Source organism: Notamacropus eugenii, chromosome 7 (genome assembly GCF_028372415.1).
Source record: "Notamacropus eugenii isolate mMacEug1 chromosome 7, mMacEug1.pri_v2, whole genome shotgun sequence".
In the NCBI taxonomy this organism is placed as follows: domain Eukaryota; kingdom Metazoa; phylum Chordata; class Mammalia; order Diprotodontia; family Macropodidae; genus Notamacropus; species Notamacropus eugenii.
Genome location: NC_092878.1, coordinates 28,030,377 through 28,042,916, shown reverse-complemented (window position 1 = coordinate 28,042,916; position 12,540 = coordinate 28,030,377). Strand labels below are relative to the sequence as shown.

Here is a 12,540-nt window from a genome sequence, read left to right as displayed (position 1 = left end):
TTACTTCCTTCCAGCTACATCCCAACAAGAGGCAAGAAGTATTCTGTCTGGACCCAGTAGGGGGCCCTAGAGGGCAAGATACAGTATCCATGGACACCCCCTAAAGGGAACTAAAAGGGAACTCAACCTCAGGCCAGGAGGGCTAAACACGTAAGGGGCCCAGGACCAGTTCTTGGGGAGGGCCAAAGATACCTTGTCCTGGCCTGGTGTTACTGGCTGCCTCCCTCTCACTCACCTCTCCGGTGACCAGGTACTTGCCATCTGGAGAGAAGGCAAGAGCAGTGATAGTTTTCCTACAAAACAAAGAAAGAAGTCTGAAAGCCAGGACAGGTACAGCTGGGTATCTGTGTAGGTCCACCTGGTGTCCAGGCAACCTGGCTAGGCTACAGCAGCAAAGGAGGCCCCATGACAGAAATGCAGGTTTCCCCCAATACCCATCCCCCAAAGAAAAAAGGTCGATGAGGCTGTTACGAGGTCAAGATCTCTCCACCAAGCCTGCCCAGATAAGCAGTCTAATCCCAGAGGTCGCATGGAGGGAGGAAAGACACAGTAATTGTGTTCTGAATTCCCTGGAGCTCAGTGCTGACTTACCTGGAACTGTTGAGGATGTGGTGCTGTTTGTGCTTCCGGGGATTGAATAAAACAACTACACAGCTGGAAGAGATAGTACAGGAATAATCAGTGAGATTTCCACAGCTCACCTCATCCTATAACTTCTCAAAACTCGTTTCTCCTTTCCAATCTATCCAAACCTACCCCCCAAAACATTCAACTTTATATAGAGTTCTGATTTTATCATCAGTCTACAAAAAAAGTCATTGCTTTATGAATCTAGGCCTTTTGGTAGGAAGCTGGTCTGGCTGGAAGATTTTGGGAGCCTCAGGTAGCAACTCCGACCTAGTGCATCAGAAAGAGAAAAGCCTGTGAGATGTAAGCTCAAAGTTACTAACTACATTCCCCAGGAGTGGCTTCTTGAGTTTGGGCCTAGAGAGTGAACTAGTTCTGCTTCTGTCCTGTCACAGGCTCCTCATACTTTCTCTCAAGTATTGTTAGGTAAGAATATGCCCCTCCAGTAGTGTATCCATACTGCCTCCCACTGAAAGTGAAAAGGCTTTTTTGGATCCCCTACCACCAGCCTGGTACTAAGCATCAGTCATGCATCTAACTCTGCCCAGGTGCCAGGGACTAAACTTCCCCAAAGTAATGGCTGGAAAAGTCCTTTTCTCATGCACTAACCCTAGTAAGAAAGAGAAAAGTATACACATCACAGGGTATGTACAATTGTCTCTCACTTGGTCTGTTGCAATAGGCTTTCTCCCTGCCTCGAGTCTTCCCCCACTTCACTCCACTCAGCTACCAATGTAATAGCACCCGTCACTTCACTACTCAACAAACTCCAGTGGCTCCCCATTATCTCCAGGATCAAATACAAAGAACTACTGTTTAGCATTAAAGCTCTTTGTAACCTGCCTTACACTTTCCTTCCCTCCATGTACTCTGTAATCCAGCTAGGCCTTTGCACTGACTATCCCTATCCCTGGAATGGTTTTTCTCCTTACTTCTGCCTCTTAATTTCTCTGACTTCCTTTAAGACTCAGCTGAACTCTACTTTCCTCAGGATGTCTTTCCCAGGTCTCCCTGATTCCAATGCCTTTTCCTGTGAGATTACCTTCCACCTACTCTGTCTATATCTTAGGTCCATCTAGCGATCTATGTGTTGTCACCCTCTATTAGAAGGTGAGATCCTTGAAAGCAGGAACCGTCTTTGTTTTTCTTTGCATCTGCAGCACAGTGCTCGGCACAGAGGAAGCATTTAATAAATGCTTGCTGACTCACTGATGGATATATACTAGAGGAAAAGATTGGACTTCAAATGGTCATTCACCCAGCATGCTTGAGCCTACACATTTATCAAATTGATGTAGGCGTGTGCTTACCCTATGTACCTAGAAAGGGGATGGGCAACCCAGCACACATGTTCTCCTGTGGCCCAGGAAAGGGGTTAGAGGCCAAGGAAAGGCAGAACTAATAAACGACTCATGACAAAACAGGACAGGAAGCAACAAGACAGAAAAGGTTATCACATCCCTGTTTCTTGATATGTCTCTGCTATCGCTGTAGTTAGGGTTCCGTTCCTACAACATAAGAACCTCTGGCCCCATGTGGCCCTAACCCCAGACAAAGATTCAGGCTTTCTCTAGTGGTCCAGAATAGTACCTTCATAGTGGTAGAAGCCTTTTCTCTAGCCACAGACATAATTTCTATGGCCACGCATTAAAACTTGATGGAACTTGGTCTAGAGAGTTATTCCAGGGTCCCAGGGAATGGGGCAGTTAAGGCAAGAACTTCTCCTTAGACAATCAGGGAGTTAAGCACTAGAAGTTTCTCTGACTTCCTGCTGGATCTTGGGACCCATTATACCTTTTTACTCCTTTTGTCAACCAGTTATGCCTCACAAAAATGAACACAAAGCCTGCAGCACCAGGAGTGGTGGAGAAAAACAGTGGGAACCCCTACTAAGACCTAATCTTCATTAATTAGGAAATTCATTAATTAGAGAAGCCAACCAGAAACCATAACAGTCCACAAAATTACCATCACTACTGTTTGATGTGAACCTAAGCAGAAAAAAGTTCCTATCCAACACTATTCACTGTTTAACACTTTTTAAAATGGATGCTTCTAATCTAAAGACCAAATTAAGTGCATTGGATCAAATCTGAAGGATAATTGAAGACATTTGCCTCTAAAAGGTAACTTTCTCTGGCTAGGAGTGCTGAGATTTGTGGTCTGCATGGGGGAGGGAAGAGGGGAGAACAAACACGTATTAAGCACCTATTATGCTTTACTAATATGGATTTACTTAGAGTAGTCACAGAGGTTAGCAATGACTTAAAAATCCTTAGTCACATTACCACTCAACCCTTGTCTCTTCTTTCCTCACATGGCTCTCTAACCCTCTTGGTCTTTTCTTGTTCCCCATCCTGATTCCCATTTTTTTATGTCTTCCTTCCCTCTCAGTCACTATCATTCATCTCAGACCTGTTCCCCTATCCACTATCCTGGACAGAAAGATCTGGTTCAGAAGATGGGGCTAAAGAATTCACAACACTTGGGTGGGCTGCCACATACACATTTTGTATAGGGTGTCATTCTGCCCAACGTTATTCCAGGTTGTGGGAGTCTAGGAAAGCAGCTCGTGGCACCCTGATTGGTACCTACCAGGTTTGTTCCCTTCCACCCCCATAGCTTGGAGTGACAAGTATCACCAGGGTAATAAAAAAATAAACAATACTGTGAAGAATCTAGGATAAGTCAGTACAAGAAGGTGGCTACAGAAACCTTCACTTTCCTCTCTCTTCTGTCAAACACAGTTTAGGGAAGTGGAAACTGCTCAAGTTCCAGAGCATGCCTTTAGCTCTACTACCCCAGCCTTTAGTGCACTGCAAACAAAGTCACTTCTTCTCCTTCCTCAGACTATATGTATTGCAGAAGGAAGAACTCAAGTGCTCTGGGGTTACTACTGAACAAAAAGGAGAGGTTAGAAAGTAACACGGAGAATGGTCCTAAATCCCACATGTTCTCCTTCAGGAAAATGGCAACAATGGAAAATATGCAGAGGAGCTGGCTGGGGTCTCTTCCTCTCGAACAAAACCAACAACTCTTGCCATGTTGAAGTCTAAAGTTTCAGAAGATGGAAAGAAAATAGGATGAATATACAGATTCTTTTTTCTCCTTTAATTACTTTTTTTCTACTATGGCTATTCCAGCGAGACACAGTTCAAGGAAAATGGTCAATTGGTCACACTTAGAATTATTCAATCCAATAAACATGTATTAGATATTGAGCATTTTCCTAACACTTTCAAAAACAATGGATGTACAAAGACAAAAATGCAAACAATCTCTGCTTACATTCCTCATACACCCAAATAGGCCAACGCTACAAACAAAATTTTCATACACCAAAATATTTATAGCAGAAGTTTTTATAGTGGTAAAGAACTGGAAACAAAACAGATACCTGCTGACTGAGAAACAGCTAAACAAATGATATATGAATTCAAGGGAATAATACTGCACTGTGGGGAACTATGAATTTGAAGAATACAGAGAAGTGCAGAAAGACCTGGATGAACTGATACAAAGTGAAGTCTGCAGAACCAGGAAAACAATATACATAACTACAGTAATATGAATGGAAATAACAACAATTTGCTCAGAATCTTCCAAGATCATAATCAAATTCTGTCAGCCACAAAAGAATATATGAGAATGTACTTCCCTTACTACTCTGCAGAAACAAGGAGTGTAGTGCTGGGGACAATAACCTGAGGCCCCACCCCATGTAGGTTACATTAGTTTTTCTTTAAAAGGGATTGAAGCCACCTTCAAGATTTAAATGGCCCAGGGGGACTATGGCTCTGCCTATTTAAATAGCTTCCTGATTACCTCAGTATAAAAACAGTCAAGACCCAAGGATCCCCAGCTCCTCACTCACGTTTCTGAACACAGATCAATGGTAGGATCAAACAAGCACTAGGAAAGACTCAGCTGAATCTAGACTGTATCTTCCATGAATATCCCCTCCCTGTTCTGAATGTCCTTCTCTTGTTGAAGCTAAGAAAACTGCCTTATGCTGTCAGAGGGACAAGTTTCTCGTTTTGTTCTAGTATCAAACTGGAGATATCCAAGTCGCCTAAATAGAACTAGACCTGGTGGTCTGGTCAGCTTATTAAAAGGGTGAAAGACTTTGCATAACATTGGACTTAGTTGATGTTTTAGTTCTGCTGAACCATTTAAAAATTATTTTTCTTCTATTTTTTATTCTTTGTAAGGTTCTCTGGGAGGGAGGGGGAAGAAAAGTAGATAATAATGAGAAATCAAGGTAATGCAAAAACAGAAGAGATCAGTACGATATTGTTTTAAACTTCCATTTCATTGTGGGAAGGGGAACAAGTTGTACACAGATAAATAATTCAAAATATATACAAAGAGAAAAAACAAAGTAATCTGCTGGGAAACACTAACCATTGGAGGTTAAAAGGAAAGGCCTCATTTAAGAAAACCTTGAATGGAAGCAGGGATTCCAAGAGGGGAAGGTAAGGAGACAGCATATGGAGGACAGACTGAGCTGTGCAGCCTGCAGAGGGAGAAATGGAATATCACATAAATAAACCAAACAGGAAATAAGTCAAGGATGCCTTCCTGGAAGAAATGGGCTTAGAAAGAAGTGACTGAGGATATAAAGAGTAGAGGACAAATAGAGATCACAAACATAACGGTTCTTTGAAAAGCTGAAAAATTTTAAGGTTAGGGAAGTAGAAAGAACACAGGCTTACGTATTAGGAAATGGTATAACAAATATTTGTGCTAGCACTGTATTAAGCCTGAAGGAAACAAAAAGTTTAACACAATGGGCAATATAACACAAGGTCCCTTGCTTCAACAGCTTCTAATCTAACAGTACAAAAACAGTGGATGATGTTCCCATAATCCACTCCAGTCCAGGTCTGCCTTAAGACAAAAACAGAAGAAACCCCTGCAGAGTGGTCCCAGCAGCCCTCTCAGTGACTGCCCTCCCCCCCCCCCACTTAAAAGCCACAGAACAAACAAACAAACCAAAACCAAACCATCCCCCAACCTTACCTATACCATGAGTAGGTTAATTTTTTTTTCTTTTTAACTTGTGGGTTGTTCTTAATTCCCACCAGGGATTTCATTCAGATCTACAAACACTGGACAAACTGCCTAGTATAAAGAAAGGCTCCTGTGAAGGACTTCAAAGACCACACTGGCTGACTCCTTCAAAAACCACCTTCCAGTTCTTCCAGAACATTCTCCCTTTTCCTCTACTTTCTATGTGCTTCCAACAGTGGGAAGCCCCCTGGGGCTCACCACATCTATGGACCATTCCTCCAACTTCCCCACTGAGCTGTATTCAAATGAGAGCCATGCTAGTCAGATGCCTCTCTCTCACTGCGTTAAGCCTTCAGTTGGGCAGAAAGACCAAAGTCTCACGTGTTCTTGATTGAGCCACACGAATATAAACACATAATGGCGACACCACTTAAAATAATTTACAGATTTAGCACCATATAAAACTATCCATGGGGTAGTTACAGCACCAGTGAAAAATAAAATTCATCTGGAGGAACAGCAGGTCAAGGGTCTCAAAGGAAATAATTCAAAAGAATGAATGGGGCCTAGTACTGCCAAATATCTATCTATTCTATAAAGCAATAATCATCAAAACTATTTGGTACTGGTTAAAAAACAGAAAAGATGAACACTGAAATAGACTGCTCAGTTACGCAAGATCCAGAAGCAATCAAACATAATAACTTAGTGCTTGATAAACCTGAGAATGTCAACGATTGGGCTAAGGACTCCATATCTGACGAGAACTGTTCGGATAACTGGAAAGCAGTTTGGAATATTAAGTTTAGACTAATATCTTAGGTCATATACTACAATAAACTACATATAGATACATCACATAAATCTCAAAGGTCACATCAGGAACAAAATAAGAATAGAAAGATGGACTTTGAACACCAATGGATGGGGAAGAATTCTTAGCTAAACATGGGAGAAAAATAACTGAAGATAAAATGGATCATTCAGTTACATAAATCTGAAACGCTATACAAACAATATAAAAGTAGCTAGAATTAGAAGAAAAACTTTAAAAAATCAGAAGAATAAATTCTTTGCAGTGAATTTCTCTGATAAAGATCTAGCATCCAAGATCATGATATAGGATACAAATATGTAAGAATAAGGGTCATTTCCCAATAGATAGTGCAGATTAAAGTAACTCTGGTTTTCCCTCACGCTCATTAGCTTGGCAAAGAAAAAAACAAAATTATAAATGATAGAGGGGCTATGAAAACACAATCCCACCAACTCCTTGTTTGAGGAATTGTACACTGGTCCAACCATTCTGGGAAATAATCTGGAATTATATAACGAAGAAAATAATTAAACTTTGCCTTGATCCAATAAAAACACTACCAGGCATATATCCCAAGGAAATCAAAGACAGAGAAAAAGGTCCTTGTATATGATACAAAAATATACATGGTAACACTTTTTGTAGTAGTAAAGAGCTGGAAACAAAGTGGATGCATTGAAACAGCTGAAGGAATCGGTAGGAAAATGTAAAGGAATATTAATGCATTGTAAAAATATGATGCTATGAAGGTTTCAGAAAAATCTGAGAAGACTTGCATGAGTGAAGTGAGGAGAACAAGGAGATCAAATTTTTTTTTTCCAATTTTTTGCCCAAACTGTCAAGCGATCTTTATTTGACATAGAAATTCTCATTTGTTGAATTACAAACTTGGTATACCATTGAAGAAAAATTTTACATTTTTTATTTCACATTTTCAGTTCTTTGGCCTGATAGTTACAAGATCAACAGTAGAAACAGCCAAAGACAGTTACTACAAAGAATAAATTTGTCACTCACAAAACATCATGAGTGGGAAGCAGAGCCAAGTTGGTGGGACATCAGGAAGAAGCACACTACAATGTCTTCATTATGAGAGCCTACCCTTTCTCTCCAAAAAAATTCCTGCAAGTAAATGTAAAAAAACATGACAGACCTAATCCTGACAGAGAAATTCAGAAAAGTTAGAATGAGTCATTTGTCCAACCCAGGTCCACATAGGATGTCAGAGACAGGCAGGTCTGCAGACACTGGGATCAGGCTCTGGCCAAGAGCACACATGAAGCACTCTAGTGTCCAGAGAGAGGCTGTAAACTGGGGCCAAAAGAAGGTCCCAGATCCATATGGGGATAAATGCAGGGTGCAGGAACAGATGCTAACTGGCAGTTTTGTTGTTCACTACCCAGTTTTGGGTCACAGATCCAGGGAGGGGTGAAGAACAGACTGGCGCTCAGGGGCAGTGTTTCCAGTGTATGGGGTGGTTGTAGGCACTAAGCAGTGTAATGATGTGAGAGCAAGTTCAAAAGTGAGTAGCGGCAGTGTGGTTCAGACCCTGGGGCAGAGAAGGGTCTCTGTTTCAGCCTCCAGCCCAGCCTGAAACCTGCAAAAAATAACCAGGGCAGGAATCCCAGACTAAAGAGGAGCCTAAAATCTTGTCACTCTGCATCAGCAGAACTTCCCTGCCAGCTGAGAAGGGTTAAACCTAGAAGGGGTTTACTATTATTCAGACCTAAAACCAGGTCAGGAATTTTCAGAGCTCAGACCAGGGGGCAGCACCCAGATTTTGTCCTGGATTAGATCACTTTGGAAGGACTCAAAGTTTGCAGGTCTCTGCGGAAAAAGAAAGATTCAAAACATCTAGAAACAAAGCCCCAGAAAAAAACACAGACTGAGCACAAGTTACTGGAAGATTCCTGGAAGAGATGAAGCAAGAGACAAAAAAAAAACCAAAAAACCAAAAAAAAAACCCCATGTTTTTAAAAATGAAATGAAAGTGCTTGATGGAAAAAAATGGAATAGAAATGAGAGCTATGGGAGAGACAATTGCAAAGGGAATTAATAACTTGGATAAGAGGTACAAAACCCTGCCTGAGCTACAAGCCTTTGGAAATTAAAATGGGTCAAATAGAAACCAATGATTCCATGATAAAACAAGAAATTAAATTTAAAAAACTTAAAAAACTGATAAAATAGAAGAAAATGTAAGGTATCTTATAATAAAAACAACTGACCTAGAAAACAGATTGAGAAGAAGAAAATAAGAATTATGAGATTATCTAAATTCCATTACCCCCCAAAAAAAGTTTAGATATTATATTTCTAGAAATCTTAAAAAGAAAACTGCCCAGAGGACAGAGCCAAGATGGTAGAGAAAAGGCAGCGACTTGCCTGAGCTGTCCGTCAAACCTTTCTGAAAACCTTTAAATAAGGCCACAGCACAAGTCCTGGAGCAGCAGAACCCACAAAAGGACAGGGTGAAATAATTTTCCAGCCAAAGGCAACTTAGAAGGTTATCAGGAAAGGTCTGTTGTACTGGGTGAGAATGGAGCACAGTCCAACGCAAGTCATCCCAGCACAGACCCAGGCTCAGCAAACCAGGAGAAGCTCTTAGAAGCTACTGAATTAGGATGAGCAGCAGCTGCTTCCAGAACTCTCAGCCTTCAGAGAGTAAGGGATCAAACAACTGGTCAGAAGGAGATTACATTTGTTAGTATTAAGGCAGGACCCTGTTGCTTTGCCCATACTCAGATCTGCATCGCAGTCCTGGGGGGCAGTCCCACAGCAAGAAGGAATACTAGCATACCGGAGCTTGCAGCTGCAGTGGAGAAGGGACTCTCATCGTAGTTCCAGGGATGAAAAGAGTGCTTGTGGTTATTAACAGACCAGAGCACAAACCAGGAGAATAGTAAACACATCTCTTCTTAGATCATACCACCTTGGAAGAACTGAAAACTTACAGGTTGCTAGAAGTATCACTGAAAATGGCTGCACAAAACTCCTGAAGCTTGGGATAGTTCACCCTTGGAAGCAGAGTCCAACTTTAACAAAGAGCTAAAAGTCAAGAAATAGCCTGGGAAAATGAGCAAACAACAGAAAAAAATTCTGACCACAGAAAGTTACTATGGGGCCAAGGAAGATCAAAACACACTCAGAAGAAGATAACAAAGTCAAAGCTCCTCCATCCAACGCTTCCAAGAAAAATATGAATTGATTTCAGGACATGGAAGAGCTCAAAAAAAATTTTGAAAATCAAATAAGAGAGAAAGAGGAAAAAATGGAAAGACAAATGAGAGTGATACAATAAAATCATGAAAAACAAATCAACAGCATGGTAAAGGAGACACACAAAAAATACTGAAGAAATTAACACCTTAAAAAACAGACAATAAAACAAAACCAAAAGAATGAAAAGATAGAAGACAACGAGAAATATCTCATTGGGAAAAAAACTGACTTGGAAAACAGATGCAGGAGAGATAATTTTAAAATTACAGTATTACCTGAGAGTCATGATCAAAATAAGAGCCAAGACATCACCTTGCAAGACATTATCAGGGAAAACTGCCCTGAAATTACAGAACCAGAGGGTAAAATAGAAACTGAAGAATCCACTGGTCACCTCCTGAAAGAGATCCCAAGATGAAAACTCCCAGGAATATTGTAGTCAAATTCCAGAACTCCCAGGTCAAGAAGGAAATATTACAAGTAGCCAGAAAGAAACAATTCAAGTAACATGGTACCATAGTCAGGATGACACAAGTTTTAGCAGTTTCTACATTAAAGGATCAGAGGGCTAGGAATAGGATATCCTGGAAGGCAAAGGAGCTAAGATTACAACCAAGAATCACCCACCCAGCACAACTGAGTATAATCCTTCAGGGGAAAATAATGACCATTTAATGAAATAGAGAACTTTCAAATATTCTTGATAAAAAGATCAGAGCTGAATAGAAAATATTACTTTCAAATACAAGACTCAAGAGAAGCATAAAAAGGTAAACAGGAAAGGGAAATCACAAGGTACTTAATATAGTTAAACTGTTTACATTCCTATATGGGAAAATGATACTTGTAACTCATAAGAACTTTCTCATTATTAGGGCAGTTAGAAGGAGTATATATAGAGAGAATGCACAGGTTTGAGTTGAATATGAAGGGATGATATCTAAAAAAATAAAATTAAGAGGTGAGAGGAATGCACTGGAGAAAGGGAAAGGGTGAGGTAGAATGAAGTAAATTATCTCATGTAAAAGTGGCAAAAAAAAGCTTTTACAATGCAGGGGAAGAAGGGTGAAGAAGAGGGAGAGTGAGCGAACCTAATTCTCATCAGAATTGGCTCAAATACGGAATAACATACACACTCAACATACAGAAATCTATCTTATCCTACAGGGAAGTAGGAGGAAAAGGAGACAGAAGAAGGGGAAGATGGGAGATAGAAGGGAGGGAAGATTGAGAGGGGGTAGTCAAAAGCAAAACACTTGAGGAAGGACAAGGTAAAAGGAAAGAGAGAATAGAATAAACAAAGTTGGGAGGAATAGGATGGAGGGAAATAGATAGCCATAGTAACTGTGAAAAAAAAATTTTGAAGCAAGTTTCTCTGATAAAGGTCTTATTTCCCAAACATATAGAAAACTGAGTCAAATTTATAAAAATAAAAGTCATTCCCCAACTGATAAATCATCAAAAAGATATGAACAGTTTTCACATGAAACATCACTATTGATGGGAGAAATGTAAATTAAAACAATTCTGAGGTACTACCTCATACCTATTAGATTGGCTAATAGGACAGAAAAGGAAAATGACAAATGTTGGAGGGGATATGGGAAAAATGAGACATTAATGCACCATTGGTGGAGTTGTAAACTGATTCAACCATTCTGCAGCAATTTGGAACTATGCCCAAAGGGCTATAAAACTATGCATACACTTTGACCTAGCAATACCATTACTAGGTCTGTATCCCCAAAGAGATAAAAAACAAAAAGGAAAAGGACCTATAAGTACAAAAATATTTATAGCAGCTCTTTCCTGGTAGAAAAGAATTAGAAATTGAGGGGATGCTCATCAATTGGGGACTGGCTGAACAAATTGTGGCATGTGATTAAGATAAAATACTATAAGAAATGATAAGCAGGATGCTCTCAGAAAAACCTGGAAAGACTTACATGAGCTAATGCAAAGTGAAATGTATTGTGTACAAAGTAACAGCAATATTGTCAATGATCAGCTGTGAATGACTTAGCTATTCAATACAATGATCCATGATAACTCTGAAGGATATATGATAAAAAAAAGCTATCAGTCCCCTGAGAAAAAAACTGACAGTGTCTGAATACAGATTGAAGCATACTTTTTCATTTCATTTTGAAGTTAGGTTTTTTTGGTCTATGTTTTCTTTCACAACATAACTAATACAAAAATGTTTTGCTTGATGACACATGTATAACCTACATTGAATTTCCTGCCCATTCAGTGAAAGAGGAAGGGAGAGAATTTGGAACTCAAAGTTTAAAAATGAATGTTAAAAATTGTTTTTGCATATAACTGGGGGAAAATAAAAATACTAAATAAATTCAAAAAGAAAAAAAGAAAACTGCCCACATCACTTAAAAACAAAGGGCAAAGTGGAAATAGAAAGAATACACCAGGCACATCCTGAAAGAAAACTCCAAATGGAAACTCCCAGGAACATCACAGCCCAAATCCAGAGCTTCCAGGTCAAAGAAAAATAATGTAAGCAAACCGAAAAAAAGAACTTAAGTATCAAGGAGCCATGGTCAGAATCACATACAACTTAGCAACCACCACTGGAAAAGAGTGAAGAATTTGGAAGCAAATCCAGGAAGCAAAGAATATAGGCTTAAAGCCAAGAGTACCTTATTCAGCAAATTTAGTATTGCTAATCAAAAGATCAGGTCTGGGAAGGAACTTTGAAATTCAAATACAGGACTTACAGGAAATGTAACAAGAAAAACACAGATGAATGACTCATAAGGGATGAACTGTTACATTCAAATATGAGGGTATATACATGTGTCCCCATTGATATAACTCCATAATCAGGGGTCATACAGGGAGTC

At 39.8% G+C, this 12,540-nt stretch overlaps 1 protein-coding gene across 4 annotated transcripts in view; it reads right to left on the bottom strand.

Annotated features, from left to right (window-relative positions):
• Positions 1-12,540, bottom strand: part of MAPKBP1 (mitogen-activated protein kinase binding protein 1) — an 83,808-nt gene that overhangs the window by 24,352 nt on the left and 46,916 nt on the right. For all 4 annotated transcript variants that reach the window (XM_072623215.1, XM_072623214.1, XM_072623213.1 and 1 more), the window contains exons 4-5: positions 592-654; positions 236-293 (exon numbers count right to left, since the gene is read on the bottom strand). In XM_072623215.1, coding sequence (XP_072479316.1) covers positions 236-293; positions 592-654 — 121 coding nt within the window. The remainder of the gene's footprint in view (positions 1-235; positions 294-591; positions 655-12,540) is intronic.